General features: G+C 40.0%; 1 protein-coding gene across 7 annotated transcripts in view; it reads left to right on the plus strand.

Moving 5' to 3' along the window:
- Positions 1-23,280, plus strand: part of KANSL1L (KAT8 regulatory NSL complex subunit 1 like) — a 65,269-nt gene that overhangs the window by 28,328 nt on the left and 13,661 nt on the right. For all 7 annotated transcript variants that reach the window (XM_042035445.1, XM_042035447.1, XM_042035444.1 and 4 more), the window contains 5 exons: positions 881-1,002; positions 5,310-5,511; positions 18,418-18,580; positions 21,760-21,870; positions 22,249-22,383. In XM_042035445.1, the coding sequence (XP_041891379.1) occupies positions 881-1,002; positions 5,310-5,511; positions 18,418-18,580; positions 21,760-21,870; positions 22,249-22,383 (733 nt within the window). The remainder of the gene's footprint in view (positions 1-880; positions 1,003-5,309; positions 5,512-18,417; positions 18,581-21,759; positions 21,871-22,248; positions 22,384-23,280) is intronic.

Consider the following 23,280-nt stretch of genomic DNA (forward strand, 5'->3'; position numbering starts at 1 on the left):
TACAAAAGGTTTGTTTGGGTTTGTTTTTAAATGAATATGCCGTTCCAGATCCATTTAATTTCTGTTCAGTGTGCAGAACACAGTCTCCTCTAAGCATTTATTGTGAGAATAGCCTTTAAGGTCTGACATTTAAAACAAAAAATCATTGTGAAATGTTTTTTGGAGACAGTCCACAATTCATTGCTTTGTAAGGAGTAGTTCTTAGTCTTAACAAATTGGCTACATGTGTTTAATTTGTTTTGGGTCAGTTTTGAAAGTCACGGTGTTTTGCAGGAGGAGAGGGGGTGCTGGTTGCCTCTTGTTGCTATTTTTGAGGATACCAGAAGATTTTATCCATTTTGTCTGTCTTTGGAATAGTCCTCATGTAGTTACACTTCCTTTTATAAAAACACCTTTGTCAAACTACAGTAAGCAATGAAGAGGATTCTTCTAAGAACAAAAAACTTTGAGCGAATAAAATGTATGATGAATGGACAGTTGACCTTTTTTTTCCCCCATTGAAATGTTTGTCAAATGACCAGTTAGCAGCTCTGCCTGCAGCTGTTGTAATATCAGCTATAAAGTGTTCTGTTTTCTATTTTCCTTTTAAAGACCTTTGGTCACAATACTAAGGTCACTAATGTATTTGGGGTACTACTTCAAATGTATAAACAATGTTCAGGGTTGTGTTGGTGTTTTATTTGGGCTTTGGTAGAGTTGAACATAATAATTGTGAAAGTAAAACCATGCCAACACGGTTATTCACAGGAAGAAACTAAATATGATTATTCCATGATGTACGGGACTGAAATCCTAAGGAGGAAAACAAGAACCCAGGACCTTTGAGCTGTTGAGTCTGGATAAAAGTCTGACTACCTTTAATTTTTATTTTTTTTTCCAGAGTGCACAACTAAGTGAAATCATCAGCAGCCTAATTGCTCCACTCAGTCTGTCTCCAGCTTCTTCATCTCTTTCCTCCAAGACCTGTAGACACAGACAGTTGGTCAATGGCATCTCCTTCAGGTTGGTGACAGTGTGGTAGTTGTTTTTTTTTGTTTTTTTTTTTTATAATAACTTGCAGTAAAGTTATCTGTATGGAACTAATAATCATTACAATATTAAATAAGGAAAAGAGAACTGCTTTCTGCAGGCTTCAAGAGAAATCAAGTCTTGATTGTAAGGTTGAAAATAGTAGGGCTTTGTGTTGTTCCTAAAGATACCATAAAAGTATAGCCACTGCAACTACATTTAAATACTGGGAAGATGGATCTGTGAAGTAGTGAAAGAATATAGGAACACATTTCTTCTGATTGTTTTGAGACAATGCATTCTGTCATAACAAGTGCGGCTTTATTTCTGGAAAACTGACAAACTAGATTAGTAGGATATGTAAGCAATGTTGCGTGTCTCAGCAGGGGTCAGTGGCGGGGTGGTAACTTCATTAATTTTGAGCAGATCAGTCGTCAGTAAAAAGCCGAGTTTAACTTTGCCACCTACATTTTCAGGAATTTGGAGATACCATTTCCCATTCAAGGTATTTTGTTCTGGGTGGACACACCTTCCAGGATGACTGTAGGTTAAAATTAACATTTTAGAAAAATGTTTCTCAGTGCTAGTCCATACTACTTAGTAATTCCATCTTTTATTCAAAGATTTTAAATACAGTACAGGCTGTAGTAAGTATTAGTTTCAGAACAACATTAAGGTAATTGACTACAGCTACAAAAGATCTAGGTATGCTGGATATTTCTCCTGGATTACTTGTAATGCGATTTTTGAGGACGCTGTTATTCACAGGTCTTAATTAAGATCAGGTGGATGAAGAAACTGTTCCCAAGAATTGGGGTGTTCATGGCAGAGTGTGCAGCAGAACATAATTCCCTGGCTTCTGACTCCAAGAAGAGCTGTCCACACCGTCTGTTTCAGCTTTGCTGCAGAGGTTGTAGCCTCCCACAAAGAGATTATAATGAGCAGCTTGGATGGGCAGCTTCTTTAGCTGCCGTCTGTTCCACAGTGGTTGTGTGATTCTGCCCTAAATTTAAGGGGTCCTGGCATGTAACATCCCTGTTCCTGATGTATCAGTTGTTTATAGATGATGTAGGAGAAAATCAGAAGGTTCCTGTCAGATGTGGACTAAAAATAGCCCTGAAATAGGAGTTGCTAACAGAGATGGGTATGTGGAAAAAGAGAGTAATTTAGGCTGTGTCTTAAATCTGACTTTTTCAGAGACAGATGAGGAAGAATTCCTGCTTTTAAAAATGTTTTTAGGAGTTATGAAGTTAACTTCATGATGAGAGACTCTAATGGTGTAACTTCAAGCCAATTCTCTTCTTACTTATTAGGCACTGTCCAAAGTTAGTCTTTCCATTTCATGAGTAACATGTTGTTTGCTCATGGACTGCTCTCTAATGTTCTAAGGTTGGTTGTTTTCTACTCATGACCTAAAAAAGTCCAAAGAAAAATGTTAGGACTTGGAAGATTTTCTCAGTACTGTAACTCTAAACTGGAGTTTGGCAAGTTAGGTGTTGGAAGGGAGTCTGAGAGACTTCAGGGCTTTCTAGATGCTTTCTTAAACATGAGTTAAACAGTTAATTTCAATTTTTCACTACTTATGAAGTGTTTTGAAATCTGCAAATAAATACTCTTCATTAAAGATTAATGAAATAGAGTAGTTATCATGAGAATCCTGCAGGGAAATTCACTGCCTCCTACTTCTTGGGGTTTTTTGAGCATGTTCAGGGGTTTGGTGATATCTTGTTGTTGTAGTAGCTGGGTATTCAATCAATTGAATTAACTTAATAGTTCATTATTAACTTACGTGCTGCAGTTAATTCTTGGTTGCTTCTCCCCTTGCTTTTTCTAAACCTCACTCTGACTGTGTTCAGTATTTCAGAAAGCAGAAATCAAAATCAAATGGAAAATAAGGGGATTTTTTTGTTTTTGTGAGGGGGAAGAAACAGATGATTGCAATTTTCACTTACGTAAGTTCTTGAAATTAGTTGTAGGCTATTGATGTGAAAAACACGATAGTCCATGTTTAAAGTAGGTTTAAGCATGAGATGCTTTGGAGTTGGTAGTTGTGGGGTTGCAGTACAGCTGGTTACATTGGCTGTTCGCAGTGGAAGTGGAGGTGCATGTACAGTTCTGGTTGACTGAATATAGGTAACCTTGAATTGCCATTTGTCAAGGCCTAATTACATTAGTGCCTTCCTTTTTTTTTGTGGCTTTTCCTTACAATTGAATCTAGGTGCCAAGATTAGCCCAAAGCATTGCATGAAGGTAGATGCTCATAGAAGCAGTTCCCTAAGCTAGTGATTACCACTTTCTTATGAGGGGAGGGGAAGGAAAAATTGATTACTTCAGGACAAATAGTGCCTGTCTGACGGCTTCCTGTGCAGGCATGCATCTGGAAGTAAGGTCAAAAGCAAGAAAGGAAAACCATGAGCTTTGAAAGGAGCATTCTAGCAAATTCGTTACTTTCACATCTGGCTATGGTTCATTTTGTTCTTCTGTAGAATCATGTTTTGAAAACCATTCAGACTAAGATCAAACTAAATGGGTAACTCAAAGCTTGATTGGGAAACCATTTAAACAAGTGGCAGGAAAACCACAGTGCCATGTACAGGAGCTCCAGGCCACAAAGATGAGATCTCTCTTCATCTGAAACTAAAGCGGTGCATTGCTGCAAGGCACCGGAAGGTAAATAGAGCAGATGTCAGAGACTGCAGAGAAATTACCAAGGGCCTGGGCAGACCACCAGAACAAAGGCAGGAATCACAGGAGTTGAGGAGCCAGGCTGAGGAGCTTTTTATTCTAATTTATCTGTCCAAGTTGTCTCTCACATAAGAGAGAGGTATGTGGAAATCCACAAGTTGAGCTTGGGACCATCTGACTTGGAAAATGTTTTTGAGAATTCAGAGAAAGTATTTTAAGAAATCTTTTTCATGGACTGTAAGCCTTGTATTTCTTTCTCAAGCCTTAAAATTTAGTGTTAACATTAAGAATGTCATGCCTCAGTATTTTGGGCTTTTTCTTGGCACTTACTGATATGTTCCTTAAAATACTTTGTACCATCCCTCTGTTAATTAGCATGTTATTTTCATGTGTCTGTGTTGCTTATTGGATTGTATTGATGTGTCAGAAAGACAGCTCAAATTCAAGCCCGTTAAGCCTTGTTACCACTCCAGTATAGCATGGGATGGTGTTTAATCACACTTCCATAACAAGCCCTTTTATTTAATAAAAATGTACTGTTAAAAGAATCACCTATCAAAAAAAATTTATAATGGCCTTGTAATAAATCTACTTTCATGTTCTACTAATAAACCTACTAATAAAACTGTGACTCGTCATAAGGCAAAATAATCATTCATGCAGATAGATGACCTGTTACAAACCAAGGCCAAAATACCCTGTGTAGTTGCAGTGCTCAGACAGTTCAGAGTTGTGATCAAGGTTTTCAGTATTGTAAAAATAAAAGCACACTTGAGTGCTTTTTGCAGGAAGCCTTCAACTTTGCAGGCAGGTGTTGCTACAGCAACAAAATCAAATCAGGAATACCTATAACAGGGAAGTTCATTCTTCCCATTGAGTCATTCCCACCCAAATAGGAGAGTGTTTTAAATTCTTACCTTGTGGTATTGCCTCTTCTGGTCACCAGACAGGCTGTAGGTTGGTGAGAATAGTGTGAGGTTGTTCTACACATACGCATAGGGGCTTCTACTGCTCTTGGCCACATCTTTGCACTTGATTTTGACTCTCTACGCTTGAAGTGTGTAGAGTTCCTAATTCTGATACAAATGCTTCACGGGGAGTTGCAACCCCTATGCTGAATGATCACTGGTTTGTAAAGCTTTACTTAGGTTTCAGTTCTTGAGCAAAACCAGAAAATCTTGAAAGTATGAGGACAGAACTCTAGGTCTCCTTTGCATTAGCATGACTGCTGTCTTGAATGGAATGTCAGTTTGAAGAGAAATATTAATGTAACTTGAAACTCATATGTGTTAAAAATGTTAGAGAGTTCTTGAAATTGTAAAAAACAACACTCAATATATGCTTGAAGTCTAACTTCATTTTGACATTTGTTTCCATGAGCAGAAGGGTAAACAAGAATGATAAACTCCCTTTTCTGACCTGACGCAGAAGTAGTCAACTAGCAAACAAAGCACATACACAATTTTCTGAAACAGCGTACTAAAACATCTTGGTGTTTATAAAATTCTCTTAGAATTAGATAGCTAATGCTAATCAGTGTGTGAAATCTTGGCCTGTGCATGTGGAACATATTTAACATTTTGTATTTCCTTTCCTCATTATTCATGAAACTTCAGAGCTTCAGACAACAGAGAGGTATCCTCTTCAGGTAGCTGGTTGCTTGATCGTCAGCACATCAAGAAAAGAAGAAGAGACAGGACAAGACTCAGATCTGTCTCTGTGAATAATGTGAGCACATCTGCCCGAACAAGGCCACTTCATAGTTTCCAGAAGAGGAAGCTCTACAGAATGCATGGTGCCTGTCACTGGAATCAGCAGGTAGGCCCTTGCCTCTCTGTTTGGGAGAGAAAACCAAAGAGTCCAGCTGCTTGAGTCAGCATGTGTCTTGTCTGGTGTGCCAGAGGAATAGTGCATGCTGTGCTGGTTATTTGTTGCAGTCAGGAACCACAGAGTGTGTGCGGCATTGGTACTGGATGTGTCTGCAGTAGCTCAGAGTTAATGAGTTGAACATAAAAATTAAAGATAGGTCAGAGCCCTGCTTATCAAATCAGTTTGTTGTATGGCTGTCTTTAAAGTCCTTGTAGAATCTAAGAGACAACTTGAGAGTTCTTTGGGAGGCCTGACTGCTGAAGAGACAGGCTACAGTGTAAAGCGTCTGCCTCCTTGTTTTCAGAATATTTGTTTTAGCTACAGGAAAGTTTACACAGCTGGTGGCACATAGTTTTCTAGAAAATTGAATTGCAGTATCTTAATCTTGTTTCCATTTTTGCTGTCTCTGATTAATTATATTGCCTTTTTCATGACACTTTAAGAATGCTTTAATACTCTTAGAATTTTCTGCATTACAGCGGAATTAAAATGGAAAAAAACACATTGTTGTGCAGAGCAAGGCTATCGGCCTGCATCTGATTTTAATAGCATATTGCTGGTGAGAATATATAATGAGTTTGGCTGTGGTACTTAAAGAAACAGTCTAATTTGGGAGCAGAGACAGTATGAATTCATTCTTCAGAGCAGTGTTAATCCCAAGAGGTTTTAATTTCTTGATTTTACTTTGCCTTTCTAAAAGTAAGTGTAGTATTGAGGGAATCTCCATATCTCCTCAGCTAACTGTCTAGGATCTACTAAGTGTGCCCGTGGTCTGGGGAGCAACTTCCCGTGCAAGGATGTTCTGTACTGATTCAGCATTCTCTGCAAAATGGCAGAAGTGTCCTAGTTTTATAGCAAGATACTTTATTGGAAAACTGTCCAGTTTCTTACTAGTTTAAGTTCCTAGCTTCCCTGCAGTGGGGCTTAAAGACTTTGCAGCCTTCCTGGAAGGTTTGGGCCAGGGGGATGGGGGTGGAGAGTGAGTCTCGGAGCTCTATATTCTCCTAGGTACGTAGCCTTTTCATCTTGCTTGCATTGACCAAGGAGACTGTTATGGACTTGGACTTAATGTTTCCCATTCAATCCTGTCACAGAGGTTGGAGGCCTTGTGCTGTGGCTGATGCCTCTAACTGCTTCTTGCAGCTGTGGAGAGGGCTCCTTAGCGAGAGACTCCAGGACCTTCCCTTCCTTCTACTTAAACATTAAGGGTTTTCACTCCAGATGCAGTTTCTAAATAACAGGCCTTTCTGGAAGCCTCTGTCTTGCAGGCTCAAGTATTTCATATTTCTACAAGCACTGCCTATGTCCCTGTGTTCTGAGAAGTGGGCCAGACTTAGTGAAGTTCAGAGAATATCGGTAAAGGCTTATGATCAGAAACTCTGTTTCTGTAGCCTGACAGCAGGACTTCAAGACAGAATTTACATTTTTACCTTCAACCAGCCATAAAGCTAAGCAGATCTGCATGCTTGATAGTTTACCTTGACTTGTAGGCTGCAAAGAAAAATTTATAATTAACCTGTGGCTGCAGACTGCAAGAAAAAAGTATGTTTTTAAGTTACTAGTTAAGGCTTCAAGTATTGGAGCTGGTGCAACTGTGTGTCTGCTCCATGCTCTTGATATCTCTGGTGCTGGATTACCTTATACTAACCCAGCTTCAGTGCCTTTGTACCAAAAGTGCAGAGATGTCCCAAAGACAGTGGGGTAAAACATCCTTGTATGCTGTTTATGCTTACCGCAGCTCTCAGCTCAAAAGCCTTGTTTAGACTTTGCTTTTGAATGTCCTTTCCATGGAGAAGTTAACCAAGAGGCAATGTGGAGAACTACATCATGGGCTACAGAGAGATTCTGTAGCTCTTGTTCCTTGAGAAAACAAGAGATGATGGCAGCAATCAAGTTGTCAGCTTCGGTCTTTCTTCATGGAAGTGCCAAACTCAAGTTTTGCAAATTAAGGTAAAGCAGGGAACAAAGCCTCTCACACAGTGTTGATTGAAAACAGAGGATCAGGGATTCTGCTGGGGAAGTAAGTGACAAAATTAGACTGGACATTTCCAGCACATACTGACAATCAAGCCTAAGTGGGTATTGAGGTTTTGAATTAAGAGTCATCAGCCATGTATCGTTTCATTCAACAAATCTTAGAAATTCTAACAGGCCCTGTCACTTTCTTAGTCCTGCACTTGCTACACTTGGTTACCCAGCTGTTGATTAGATTCCTCATCCTGTAATGAAAGAGCACTGGCCATCAGCCCAGGCTGGCTTAGGCAGATGTCTAAGAGTAAGGATGCAAAATGGGGAATGGCTTCTGGGATTGATATCTAGTTTTCTCTGAAAATGCATTTATATTCCCCAGAGAAATCCAGCAAATTTCCTCTGGTTGTTCACAGAAAAAATAAGTAACCTCTTAGCACATGGAAAATAGTTGGATTTTTAATGTATTAGTGTGCCTTTTCTAGCAAGTGCCTCTCCCATATTTCCTCAGATTTGACATATTTATATAACCCCTGGTACCACAATCTGTGAGGACCCCCATTTCCTTAAGGTCACTGGCCTGAAAACAAGCTGGAAGTCTTGCAGCAGATGTGGAGATCAGATTCCAGCTTGCCAGAATCAGAGGAGAAAACTGAATCTTCTGAGTGTTGCAGCTCCTGGTGGTGCCTGGTTTGAACAGCCAGCAAGCAGTGCCTGGCAGTGCTGAGGGAATATGCTGCTCTGCAGAGTAATTTGAGCAAGATGGTGACTAAAGAACTATGACCAGAGAATCACAGCAAAATGCAGGCCTCTATGTGTGGAACATTAAGAAATGCTGGGATAGCTTTGAGGAATTTGCAGTTGGGTTTTCATTCTGAGGACTGGTTGTAGCCTTTATGCATCTGAACGGCATTCAGAGTGTCATCCCTCACATCTCTTCAGATTCATTTGAGAAGCTCATTCTGCCCCCTCACCCCCTTAACATCCATGTTAGGAAAAGTAAAGTATGAAACAGTGAACTGCTATGCAATCTGTCGGTTCATAAGGTCACTGGGAAGACAGCCACATTTTTTCTCTTATCTACTGCCATGCTACATACATTTACAATGAGTATTTATGACCTAGTAGCCTCTCATTGCCTGTGGAGAGATGCCCTATATTGTCCTCTACTTTGCTGTTTCTTTTCTGAAGAGGACTACACCTTCCCCTGCTCTGCTAGTTAAATAATGCTTACACAGGGTAGTATGTAAAAGAAAATACAGAAGTCTGTGAAACTCTAGAAGACTTTCCAGACTGACAAGATAGACCGCAGATGAATAAAACAGGATGCAAGGTGTTTGGTTTATGTGTCACCATCCAATATCCTCAGGACCTTGAAACATCCTTTGGGGCCAAATCTGCTCATCCCCTCATTCAGAAGGACTAAGTACCACAAGATGATCCCTGAGTCATCATTTGGATCTGGAATCTGTTTTGTATCTTTCTTCTTTGTCTAAATAGCTTGGTAAGAGCTTAGGCCATTTCTTGATTGTGAGTCATGCACAACAAACCCTTGGATTGCAGTCTGTGCTTCAGTCTAGAGGACATGACTGTAGTGGTGCATTTCTTCAGCATGATGTTCGAATGAGTGATAAAACTTGCATGCAGGACAGCACAAAGAAGTAAGCTGCAGGTGTGTCTAGTAGGAGAAGACAACGTTTGCAGCTGGGAGTTGGAAGTTTGAGAGTGCTGTGTTCAAAATGTTGCATCTGCCCCTCATTTGTGTTGTTACAGCTGGCAAGTCAAAATCTCTGGATCGTTGTCTCCTATAAAATGTATGTAATGTAGTTTTAATGCTAAGAAAGAAGGTCAAAAGTATCTAAACATTAAAACAGAGAAAGTCTGTAAGTAGCAAATCGGTGTCAGGACTGTAAGACAGAAACACCTATTGAAACATTTCTCGGTGGTTGTTGCATTTGTACCTGCCTTCCTCCCCCACCCCAGATTGTCCAGTCTAATGCCTGGTGTTTCTGCAAATGCTTTTCCTATAGTGAGGAAAACTGTAGCTCTGTCTCCTGCTATTTTTTTGTCTGCACTTGAAGGAACTGAATTATCTGTGACATGCTAAAAGTTCTAAAAGCAGACAAGTGTCATACTAGTCAGAAACTCTCAGAGAGGTCTTTGCTTAGCTGACATGCCCAGATGTTTTCTTTTTTGCTATTTTATCTGTGTGACTTGCTGCAGGATTTTTTTAATAACAAGGAGTTTGTTTTGCCAGTATATTTTATTAGTTTCTCATTTAACGTCCTACCAAATGATACTAGTTCCACTTTTTTTCAAGTCATGTTTTGCCAAGAGATGTCATTGAGGCTATGTAGACTTTTAATCTATAAAAACTTTATACAGCTCTAAATAAAGGTAAGAGACAAAAGAGCAGTGAGATTGGAGTATTGTCAATTTTGCTCCTGTCTGGTTTTTTGCAGAGTTGTAGAGCATGGTGGTGTTTTTTAATCTGAAAATTCTCATTGTATTTGTATCCCCACCTGCTGGAGAAAGAGTTGGTTGTGGGGACCGAGGCATGTGGTGAAAACAGTATTCAAATTTGCAAAGGTGCCAGCACCCTGAAAGTTGGGAATTGAGGTGCAAAAGCTTACATTTTGGACACCACAAGCAAACAGTTGGTATAATGTTGCCAACTCTTGCAGTTGCATATTGCCACATTTTCTTCTTTGCAGTCTCAACTTGGAGTTAAGTAAGAGCAGAAGAGTATCTGTTTTCATTTAGTGGTTTGAAAAAAAAAGGGGGGAAAAAAAGTGAGTGCTTGTCCAGAAGGCTCTGAAAGGAGACAGGAGAAAAGTATTTAAATTCAAGGGTATGAGCTTCTTATTTTCATTTAAATCTCATGCTGGTTCTATGATTTTTGTGTTCAAAAGCATTCCCAGTGCGTGCCTAGTACCTGTGGTATTCTTTGTTGACACCACTTGATAAATACAAGTGGGTCTTTCCCCCAGTCTTGTTAATTTTCAGGTTTTTGGAAAGAATGTGTATATATTTTTACTTATATATATATATATATATGCACACACATATAATTTGTATTATATCCATGCATAGCCTTTATCTTACTTGCTAAATGTCTGCTATTTGCTAGGGGTCTGTACCTGGGAGGAAAGAAGTTGCATTGACCAGAGTCTACTGGTTGTCATCCTCTTCTTTGGTAACCCTAGATACTGGCTCCATCACCTGCTTCAGCATAGTTTCCTGGCATTGCTGACTTTTGAAAAAACATTGTTTGGTTGCCAAGTCTCCTGCAAACTGGTTCAATGCAAGTGGTGTGGTACCTCTGTGGATATGTCAGTCTTGTGGTCTGGGGAGGAGAATCCCATGGTTACCAAGTTTGTAAGTGAAAATAGTAGTTGATGAAATTGCTACTTTAACCCTGAAGTTAAAAAATAAGGCCTTCTGTTAGTTAAAAATCAATGAGACCTGAGTGGGAAAAGAAGTTCTCTTATGCATTCAGCTATTCTGAATATATGACAAGGCTTTTGTCTACAAGGGAGGGAGGCAGGAAGGAAGGATGGACACATCTAGCTTGCAATTCTGTGATACTTCCAGCAGAGCTAGATCCATCCTCTCTGAGGTTTGTGGCAAGCTGGTAAGCCTGTGAATTCTTTTTTCTTCAGAATGAAAAACCTTCATGCTTTCCACAGTCTTACACCTTTAGCTTAGTGACATTTCTGTAGTGTTTTACTGATCACATCTACTCTTAATTTCTGCATGGTGTTTTTGAGAAGATATCCCTGTGGATTAACATATCTTTCTTTCTTTTGGTTTAACTGGTCAAAGATTGAGCACTAACCTTGATTTTTCAATTGATTTTCTAGTTGAACAAAACATCTTTGTTTCAGGATGTAGAAGACAGCATGCACTTCTACAGAGCAGGTGAAAGTCCCGTTGGCTTATTGCAGGATTAAAGAAACTAAACTCCATGTATACTTAGGAGAGGTGGGTGATCTCCAAGAACAGTAGCAGCTATCACTCCTTGTAGGACACTGAGCAGAAAATCTGAATTTGGGACAACATGGATGTGAGTAAGTTTTCATTAGTGTTTTATGAAACTCCACATTCTCTTCCTGGAAAAAAATTGGTCTCTGCCATAGGTTCTGCCACTTCATTTTTATTGACAGCTTTAGAGGGGCCAGAGACAGATGAATTTGTTTACGTCCTGGGGCAGCTTGCATGCGTGTACCTGACGTGCATGGGAATGGTCTGTCCATTTGACTGCTAGAAAAAAACTTCATCTGGAAGGGAGGGTCTGACATACGGCAGGGGTGTGTGTGCAAGCACCATCTGTTGTGCACCTTCCCATGTAGGGATGTCTTAGATGCTTTGCACACCTTCTCTCCCACTACTTGGTAATAAGAAAGTCTTGGGGGCTTTCAGATTAACTTTTCACTGTCTGTGTATTGTGTGTTGCCCAAAAGCACTCTGCACTTAAGACCTGCACATTTACCTTGTGAAACACAAGGTTTCATGGAACTGTATGTTCTGCCAGAGGGAAATAGCTCTGCTCTGAGCAGGTTGTTGAGTCCAGAAGAGGGAGGCCATGGAGAAGTGGGCTGTCCTAAAGGCAGATGCTAAAGCACTGAGGCAAGCAGGCTGCTCTATTAGTTGGATCTGTACCACAGGATTAAAAGTTGGTGTCTTTGGTGTTCAAAGGGGAGTTGTCAGCCACCCCACACAGAGGTTCTCTTGAATCCTGTAATTAAATCTCTGCAGTATAGTTGGCTACCCATTTACTGAAGAACTTAATGAAGTTTTTAATATTGATGGAGATAACTCTTCTTTGATATTGCTAAAAACTTTTGAGAGTGTGTTTGTAGAGAGCATAAATGCATTTTTCCTTGCTTTTTTGGGCTTAATAAGAGTAATCACAAGCAGATGTGACAGGTATTCAGCACAGTGTATTTGAGTTAATTTAATTAACTTACTGGATTTGCACACAGTGGCATAATTGAACTGTGGCTCTCTGTACTGTTACACTTGGGCATGTTTCCAAAAATGTGTTACGATCCTGTTTAAACCCAGAAAAGCAAAGAAAGCTAAGTCTCTGTGCATAAACCGGGAAGAACTTAGAAGGTTCAAAATATTCCCAGAAACGAGATTAAAACCAAACGAGATTAAATGCTGATGCCAAAAAATTGATGTATTTTATTTAATAATAGAGAGGCAAAGAGAAAGAAAGAGAAAAGAAAGAAAGAAAGAAAGAGAGAAAGAAGCGTGCGTGGGGGGGTGAGGGGACAGGGAGAGGTGACAGGGGTTAGGTAGAAGTATATCACCCATCCGAAGGTCCCAACAATGTCTCATTGCTCCCCTCCATCTGCTCTGGTGGTGGTGAGGGTCCCCTGTCGCCGCCATGGCCACGCCGCCACACGCCACGCCGCCACACCACACACCGCCACACCACATGCCAAAGAGTACAGAATCCCGTGGATTAATACACACTTTGGGCCAGGTGGGAACGCCCACGTGCCTCTCTTGCAGGGGCTAGCCTGACACTGTCCCTTGCAACACTGAGGGTCTGTTGCATCATCTCTGGTGCCCTGGTGCTGGGTCTGGGGACCCCTTTGAGAGGGGCCCCTGTGATGGGCCATGTCACCCCTTTCTGCTGTGGATAAGCTTTCCCCTCCCTGGGTGAGGGCCCCTCAGCTGAGCTCCTCTGCACAGTGGAGGATGGGCAGTCACTGCACCTCTGACCAGAGGCTTTTCCAAGATACCCAAAGCCTCTCCTCCCTCCACCCTTTGGTGCAAGGGGTCTGTGTGAGCCTGGCAGCTGATAGTCCTGGGGCTGTGGTCTCCACCTTGGAGGTGTTAAGCCTGTGCTTTGTGAATGTCCCCAGCCCTGAGTTGTTACTTTATCTTATCTTCATCAGCGAGAGGTGTAAGGCCTCAGTCAGGGCCCCATTCGGGGTGCAGCAGTCTTCTCTGCAGCTTTTTTAATACAGTTTTAAAAGTCCTTTAAGAAAATGTTTAAGTCATAAACTGTAATATTTCAGTCTCTGACAAAATGTAGGAGTTTTAGTGATCAGTAGCTGAAGCCATGTATTTACTTCACAATTTTTTAACTGGGAGCACAAAACATTTTTCCTTTCAGTTATGGCTTGCTTCATAGACTCACACTTTTTTCTCTGCGGGAGGATGGGATGGTCAGTAGAGTTCAGCCTTCTGACCCTTCAAAACAGAGGCATGAGCCAATTGTGCTTTGTCTAATGCATCAGTCTGTCACAAGCAAGCACAAGAAGTGTTTTGAATATCAAAATTAATTGCTCTCTATGTTTTCTGTAACCCAGTAAAACAGTACTAAGGGGGAAAAATCCAAGTTCAAAATTCATAATACTCTAGAAAATTAGATTCTGTTGGTTGACACCATTCCGTTTCATAAGTTTAAACCAGAGCGGCTGTTTTAATTGAATATTTAAAACTTGCACACTCCTCACTTCCTTTTAAATACAGTGAATTCTCTCTAATACAATGAATTTTATGTAATATTATTCTTCATATCTGTTCGAGCTCAGGAAGCATGAGGTTTTGTATTTCAGTAATTAAGAAAAATGTTTCAGGAGATGTATGAGGTGTAGTATAGCAAGGGGAAAGGGGAAGACTGGTAAGAGTTTTGTAATCTCTCTTGCTTTCTGAAGGGTTGGCATCGTGGCTGGGTTTGCTGTAGAGGTCTGTCTCCTAAAAGGTGTGTGCCATGATGTTCCTGTGTCATTGCCATGGCTGAATGGATATATATGTAGGCTTGTTTTCAGTTGGATTTTGTTGGATTTTTTTGTTGCTATGTTAAAATTTCAATAATTGACTACTGTAAAAGGCAGTTGGTTTGTAGATTGTGTTCTATTTGGAATTGGAAGCAGGGAGAGTTTAGTTTTCCAGTAAACAATTCTTCCATTTTATTTCAATAAAAATTGAAGCACTTTCTTTGAGTAAAATGCTTTCATTCCAGTGCTAAGAGCTTCTGAAATTTTTTCATCAAGAGTTGATTAAGTCAATATTTCTGACAAACAACTTGATTTCACTAATTCAGCATTTTCCATTGGAAAACTACTCCACCAGAAATTTAAACCAGATCCAGTAGCTAGGAACACAGACACTGACAAATTTCTTAGCTTTTTTCCCTAATAGCTTCACAGGCATTTAAATAAAATTGCTCTTCCTTCTATGAATTCTGGATTTTCTTTCGGATTAAAAACTTGTATTAATGAAAGATTTCATTACTTAGGTGTGGATGCCAGAGCATTCAAGGCACAAATTCAGGCATTAGGTTTTGTAGTTCCCACCACAGGCAAGGTGAAGAAAAGAATTTTCCATTTACTGATATTGGCAAATGGATTTTAATATAGTTTCAAAATGGATTGTGACTGTGAGGCTGTTTGACCATGTATGCATGTTTTCGAGCAGGCTCAGCTTTAAGCTATAATCTAGATGTGAATCTAGGGCTAAAGTGAATTAAAGCAAGAAAAAGGGAGTAAGGACTTGTAGTGAGTTTGGTTCAAAATATCCATTACTTACTTATTTTCCTTTTGTGAGATAAGAATTAGGAGAAAGCAAAGCAGGCACAAACCTTAAACAGTTGCAGTACAAAGAAATAGAATTAAAAGTAAAGAGAAATAACAAGAAATTAAAGCAAACCCCCTCCCCCTTTCCAGCACTTTCCTCCTTTTACCCAACTCACACAAAGGGTATCAGAACATGAGATTTTAGTTAGTGTTGCAGTTCTTGATAAGTCTCTTTCATATGCTTAAGCAAAAAAGGGTTTTCTTCAGCTGCACCTGGTTACCAAACTGCCACCAACAGCAGACCCGCCCAGAAAGAAACAATCTGCTGTGGTGTTAAGACGTCTCTTCCATGAAAATCTCACAGTCCCTTCACACAAACACAGGCTATCACATGGGGTTATTTATCTTTTTAAGGATGAGTTACTGTGGCCTGAACACAAAGGCTTTTTTTTTCGTCTCTAAAAAACCTCTCACCGCTTTTATGTAGCCTGGCATAGGCACTCGTCACGTGAATTTTTCATCCCCCCATGTACTTCAAATGGATTAAAGAGACAAACAGTTTGTGGTATTACAGTTTCTTACCACGGCATGCAAGAAGGTTTTTAAGCTACGTGCGAGAATCGCGGCACCGCCCTCTTTTCTCCCATCGCCATGTTCAGCTTCGTCCCACGTGACTCACTTTCTCTTTCTCTCTGACTGAAGCCGCCATGTTGAAGGGTGTTCTTGTTCAGGCTTTACGGTGGGAAAAGCCTCGCTCCCTGTGTGCTGCGGGCTGCGCGGTGTCCTCTTCAGTTCAGCGTGAGGTGTGCTGGCTGCAGACAGGAGGCTACGCCGGCTTTTGCTGGCTCTGCCGGCTCCACATGGAGAGGAGAGGGGCCCGCCGGTCCCAGGAAGCCGCGCCAGATGGATTTACCTGTGTGGCAGTCCATGGCTGGTTTTAGCTGCCTGCAGCTCTGGGACAGTTCCCCCCGCCCCACTGACCCAGGGTCCGTGCCACAGCGTGGTAGGGGGGCAGGGGCCCCGGCCCAGCCCGGCAGGGCCCAGAGGCTCCGAGGCACCCCCACCTTCCAGCAGGCAAGCTCAAACGAAAGGAAATTCCCGCCTTTCCGTGCAGTTCAAATATGTAAATTGTGAGAAGCGTCATTAGTCTAAAAGACTGTCCATCAGCTCAGGTTCAACCCACTACAGGACTAAAGAGTTGGATGTCAGAATGTCTTGGTCTTATCTATATACTTTATAGGTAATTTTACTCGTTAGTTTTGGGGAATTTCTTTTTAAAGAATGAGTGAGAGATTTATTTACTGTAATGTGGATTCACTTCTGTAAAAAAAAAAAGGACAGGCAGAAGAAGTGCTGTTGCAGCTTAAAGAGTAGAGATTTAGTAAGTTACTTCATTTCTAAAACCCAAATATCAAGAGGAAATATGCTTTTGTGCATTTTTGAAAAGCAAGCCCTTAGTGCATTGAGGTAGAGCAACTACCTAAAAGCTCTTTAAGCTTTAATGTAGTGATCCATATAATGGGAAACATTAAGTTTGCTTTAGCATTTATCCCTCTAGTAATTCCAAACACAGGACTCAGTTCTACCAACACTTTGTGGGTGTTTAAAGTTTAACAGATGAAAAGTCCCATGTGTCTGTCACAGGAAAATAACATTAATTTGAAGGAGTCCTGGGCTAGAAAAGAAATCTTTACAAGCTAAGTTGAAAGTACTTGTGCATACACCTGTGGATGGAGATCAAGGTGGATTTAGGACTGTTAATGTTTTCCTGGAGAAAAAGAAGTTAAATACAAGAACCTCCCCCACCATCACTGTGTTCTCTGCTCTAGCATCATGACATGCTTACTTGATTTTAGTAGTTCCTGAGATAGAGTACCAACATAGGGAACTTACCAACTGAGAAGAAAGGAAGAGATAGAAAGGGGAACTTCTTAATGTAATGTTTTCTGAGATAATGTGGGTTGTGAATATTGATGCCATGTGACAGAAGGACTGCTTTCACTAAGTGGAGGGGATTTTATGTGGTAGATATAATCACTGCATCACTAATGCATGAATGGCAGTGCTAAAATGCTATTTCAGGCAGGAGAAAGAGTTTTCTTAGATTTGGAAAGCAGAAGTACAGAAAATACAAGTAATGTTCTTTGATAGTCTTACCTTTGGTGCTACATGTTTACATAAAAAGTCACAAGAAAATGTCATATTAATTCTTACAGATTTTTACACTGGAACTGTTTGCCGGGGGATGATAAATGTGATTGTTGGCACAGTGATAGGCTTGAGACCCTTGAAGTACTCCAGTGTCCCTATGTCTCCCTTCCCATTTGCAGGATCTGTAGCATTTGGCAAAATATTAGAGACTTATAAAAGCCTTTAAAAATGTTAGTATCTTTGGGGTTACTACCACAAATATCCAGTAAGAAAGTAGCTTATGCAACATTATTTCCCTGAAGTACTTTTTGTAGCATGTTCTGAAGCACAGACTACTATTTGCTGCTGTCTTGTATCATCACATTCAATTCTTTCCTTCAGTCTTCCAGAGCTCAGTCTATGGCATGGACTCTGCTGCTTATTCCTGTCCATTTTCACCCTGCCTTTTGCCTCAGTCCTGCTACCTCACATCTACCAGTTCTGTGCCATCCATCCTTTTACCTTCCATACTTTAACAAGCCTTGCAGCCAAGCAGCTAAATTAATCTTTCTTTTCACCTCTCCTCTTTCTAGTAATTCCTGTTCACTACCTATTAATCAATTCTTAATGCATCCCTCTCCATGCTGTGTATCTTGTTTTGTTGCTTATCTGATGTTTAAATTATAACAAGGAAAAGACTTTACCTTTTTGGTTTGTGGAAGTACACACTGTGCTCAAAATGTTCAGTATAGTTTCTTGCATTAAAATGTGTGAGCTCAAGATGTCTAGAGATACTAAGAATCTTACTACGGGGATAAATGAACAAGACTTCTCTATTTAGTCTGGTGTTAGGTTTGTTTCTGTATTTGTATCATGCCTGTTATCCTGGAATCAAATTTTAAGGGGTGTTAGTTTGTCATTAGATAGAGCAAAATAATGATTGGAAACAGTTAGATTTTATCTGAAAGCTCTGACAGCTGTTTCCTGGTCCTAATTGAAGGAGCAGTTTGTATCCTTTGTATTGTGCACTGTTGTCCGTAAGAAGTGAAGTAAGTCATATTTAGACTATCAGAAGATTGTTGGAATATTCTTCCCGTTCACATATTAAAGAGTGTCGCTCACTGAGTTGTTGGTTTGTTAGGTTTTTTTCCTCTTCTGGTCTAATTTGAAGGACGTGAGTAAAGGAAAAGTTAACCTTTATTTCTGTGTATTCTTGCAGACTTTGCCATCTAGAGATACCTCCTTTCCGTATAAAACTCAGTTGCCATATGTGGTGCCAGCCTCCACTTTCAGCAGCAGTGAGTACAGCACAGAATCTAAAATCCTAGATTATGTGCAAGAGCTGGACTCTTCCTTCCATCCAGTTTTATCCTTCCCTTCGGGTAAGTAGTGCCATGGCTCTTAACAGAGTGGTTGTGCTTGTGACAGCTATAGAGGTTATGGACTAACACGTCTTTTCAATGATTTTTAGGACTTAGTTCTCTTAACAGAAAACTTCACACTGACAAAATACGTGAGTTTAGACTGAATGAAAATCTTGACTTGACCCTGACTTTTGAAAAACACACCTTCTAGGTTTCCCATACCAGCAGTATGCATATAACCTTGAAAGACTGGTCAGAAAAAAGGTGTGCTTTGGGTGTTTCATGGTGTCTCTAATTCAGTCAGTGTTAGTTCTTTAGAGATGGTGCTTTTGCCAACACACCACCATACCATGGCTGCGTTGTTTTCATAAGTAACTTTCTTTCTGTTCAGGCCCTTTGGAGTAGGTCTAAAAATGTTTATTTAGGTTTTCTAATTATTTTTGTGATAGTCAGCCTTTTTGGTTATCTTTGAAGTTTTATGCTTTCTTGTCATCTGATTTTTTAGTCTTCTTGGACAGTAATGTAGATGATGTTGTCTGTGACTCAGCCCTAAAATTAGTGCAGGTGCAACTTGACAGTACTTGGTACTTGAAAATAACAGCCTAAATGCTGTTATCAGCAGAAGGGATTGAATTTTTGTGGGATTTTTTTTGTTTTAGGAAAAATCTATTTCCAGGTAATTACTGACCAGTACAGGAATTATGCTGTTCTGGGGGGCTTCTTTGCCACAAAATCATTCTGAAGATGAGGCTGGGACTGCCATGAAATTGTTTGAATCTTTAATCAAACCCACTGTCTTCTCAGAATGACAGTGTAGACACTTGCAGCCTCATATTGGGAAGTCAGGAATTAACTTAAGGCTTGGTTTTGGAGAACTTGTCACTGGCCTGTAGAGAAGACCCATGTGTGGACAGGAAATCCAGAGAAAGCCTCAGCTCTGGCAGTTTGCATCCCATGTATGGGTTAAAGAGGAGATTCTTGTAGGAGCAGATAGGAGAAATGGAACACTCATTCCAAGAGTGCAACAGCAAACATCCCAGTCAGTAGAACTCTATTGTGGTAAGAAAAACATGACCTAAATCTTTCTTCCCTTACACACACTCTCTATCGCTTCCCCTGTGACTCTGACCCCAGCAGGACCCCAGGAGTTTAGACATCTGTTCAATGACAGTCTGTGCCACTTGTGTTCATTCTTACCTTGGGAGACTGGGGTGTGTAGCAAGAATAATGACCTTTTGTTTTCTCAAAAAAAACTTTGTCATCATAAAAAACCTAAAAAGCTTTGGACTGTGCTGTGGCTACTGTTGGATACTTTGCCAGGATGGAGGAGGAAGACTGTTTTTAGCTTCGTGCCAGTATCAGGGACATATTTCTCAAGGAATATTCATTCTCTTTTCCAGGAGCCTTGTTAATAATAGTTGAGACAGGGAAAAAGTACAAGACCGACCTACTATGTCCTGTTCAAGTGCAGTTCTCACTTTTGAAGGAGGCTAGATTTATGCTTTACTTTGTGTGCTTTGCTGTCTCTACCTCCTCATGAAGACTAGTCTATTTGACATTTTCTTTCATGTGAAAGAATTATTGTGAATAAATGCATGGTAGAAATTTTCCAAGTTGTAGCCTGATGCCATTTCATGTTTTCTTTGCAGCTTTCTTGGTTATCCCCTTCCAGAGCAATAACTTCTCTTAAAATACTGCTTGTGCTCTGCCCACATCCTTATATATAAAAATTGTCAGCAGAGTAAAAGAAAAGGGTTTTGCATTCGCTTTCTCTGTGTGTTAAAATACATTGTTGGCATTTGTTTCATTTTGGAACTCTGGGAGTTTGATTTTTTTTTTTGTGTGCCAGGAGGAATTCAAGTTCAAGATTCAGATGCAGTTCTCTCACCTTGTTTTTTCATGTGGTTTGCTTTAAAGGTGAATCATAATTTGCAGACAATCTAGTAAATAGTGCAGTGGGACTGGCTCACTAGTGTAGTCCCTTCTGGAAGCATAGTTGTCCCTACGTCCAAGTCTTCCTTTCACGGTTTCCAGATTACCAAGGATCTTGCCTAAAGATACATCAGTGGTTGCAGCATCCCTTTAACATAACAGCACCTCCTTCCACTTGTACCTTGATAACTGGAAAATTGTAGTTTGTATCTAAGAAGTATGGGTTTCTGGTATTTTGCACCTAATCGGTGGATTGATTGATGCAAGTACTCCTGCCCTTTCGACTAAGATACAGGAGGATGTAATAAAAATTCTCTCAGTCACCCAGGTGGTTCCCCAGGTTTAAAAAAAAAAAAACCAACCAAAAAAAAACCCCAACAAAATAGAAGAAATGTTTTGGTTCTCTCTTTACTTAAATGTTGTGACTAATACAGATTTCAGACCTTCTTTGTTTTACTTGGAAGTAGAGTAGGAAACACAGCAAAAACCTTGAGGTGTTGTGACAAAACAATCAAGTTAGATCCATATAAAATAGAAAAAAATTGTTCTTTTTATTTAGCAAAATATGTTGCAAGTTTTTGTCCTGGCATGTCCTGAAGGCACATGAGGCTAAGACTGTGTATAAATATATGTAGTTTAATGCCCACCCTTGGGCCCTGCCCACAGTCCTCATTCTGAATGTACTAGCTGTCAAGCCTACTTCTTACATTGACACTTTTTTCAACTAAATTTCTCTTCATTCTTGTAATTTTTTTTCCAGAAAGGCTGTTCAGAGAGAGATTTTTTTTTCTTAAAAGCCTTCCTGCCTTACAACAGGGGGTAAATTCCTTCACTTGAAATGTTTTGCAGGCTAATTCTGCATTAGAACTCTGACGCCCTGCTGTAGACTTTTCCAGGGAGACAGAGAAGGAATGTACCTTAAAAATACCTATAGGCTCCCAGCAGTAACAATTTCCAAAAGCATTAATTGAACCCAAAAGGCTGACCTGAAGCCTCTTCACATTACAGGAAAAGTGCACTGTTTGCTCTTTGCCGTGCTGGGTTTTGTTCAGGAGCTGGTCAAGAGGGAAGACCGGAGTCTTACTCTCACTCAGCATCCTCCAGAGTGTGGTTCAGTCCTTAGCAATATTGCTCACAGATTATATTGAATGTGTTGGGTGAATCAGTGCCTAGACCTCTAGTGATGTTGCATAATTCATTGGCTCAGAGGTTGCCATCTTTCTAATAGAGACCTTATTCCTTTGGATTTCTGTTTTTTTGATTAGATATTCCTCTTCACATATACTTTGAAACATTATTAAGGAAGGATGACATCAAAGGAGAACCTGCTGATACCTCATCTTTGGGAGGGGAGTTTAAAGTATCTGCTGACAATGGTATGTAAAGCAAAATATTTTAGTATTTGCAAGGCCGTTTTTCATTCATTTGTCAGTATTTTCTGCTGTGAAGTTTATAAACTTGTCACAAAGCAGGTTATCGGAGAAGGTAGCTTTAGGTGGAAGAGGAGTCTCTTCTCAGACCACAGTGTCAGGTTCTCCTTTATTGCACTGAGGTGATCCCACCAGAGCTGTAGGAGGACACTACAAATGGGGGGAGTTTGGACCAGGTGCCTGACTGCAGTCCTGTTACTATTTGGATTCCTATCAGAAGTTTGGGGGTTTTTACATTATAAATAGTTCAGCAGTTGGGATTTCCTGTAAATTGTACCGACGAAAAGTAATTTCTCAACTTGATATGTGCTTTTTCTGTTATAGACCAAAATCCACATGTTTCTGTCAAACAATGGAGCAGTGGCTGTTTGTCTAATTCCAAATCTCAGTTGGTGTTAGGAACACCTGACCAGCTGTCAGAAGGAAGAAAGAAAAGGCATCTAAGTGAGACAGCAGTAGGTAAGAGAAAAACAGTATTGTAAGAGGGCACTACATCTTTTAAAATATGTACTGTATGAATACCACTGGGCTCTGAGAATTAATTTTAAGTTATCTCCAAAAAGGATACTGTTACGAAACTTAGGAAGAAATGGACTTAGAACATCATGAAAATAATTTGCTATTTTAAAGCATAGTAATCATCTTTCTTCATAAATGTACATACAGAATGAGACAAGCTTCTTGTATTTTATTTTTGGAGTACTCTTAAAGGAAACTGCTCAGCAGTCCAGCTGTGTTCTTCTAATACTGGGTGTCATTCTTAATACGAAAGGGTTTTTTTTACAGTAGTCAGTGAAATAGACTGAATTACAGAGTTACCTGTTAAATCATATGCCCAATGAAACATTTACTATTTGTGGCATCTTTGGTCCACTATATTTAATTCATTGTGTACTGTCATTTGTGGTTCTGGATCCCTTCCAGACTGTTAAGAGGACTTGAGGATAGCCAGTTATTACTGTGTTTTTACCCTTGTTGCCTTTCTATTTTAAGCCTCTACTTCAGCACTTGGTAAATTAATAGGAAGGGCCCTGAAATTCTGTAGAATAATGTGATAATGTAAGGATAAAAAATTTAGCTTACCACTGCAAAGATAAATGGCATCTTACCTCTCCAGGCTGTTAGAATGTAAAGCCTGACAGATTCTGTTACAGATTCATTTATGTAACTTGTGGAAAACCTTTGGAAAAATTCTTCACAAGACATTTGAAGAAAATAAGTTACTGAGAAAGAGGGGAAACCATATCAGTTTAAAATTTCTCTTAGGAAAGAATTAAAAGGTATAAATGATCAGTTAACATTGTGGAAAAATAAACTGCTGGTGCATATCCAGGCAAAACTGATAGTGTAATCTTT

This window comes from Corvus kubaryi, unplaced genomic scaffold, assembly GCF_017639235.1.
Source record: "Corvus kubaryi isolate FWS band 111438036 unplaced genomic scaffold, C.kubaryi_AGA036_p1.0 37383, whole genome shotgun sequence".
NCBI classification, from domain to species: Eukaryota; Metazoa; Chordata; class Aves; order Passeriformes; family Corvidae; genus Corvus; species Corvus kubaryi.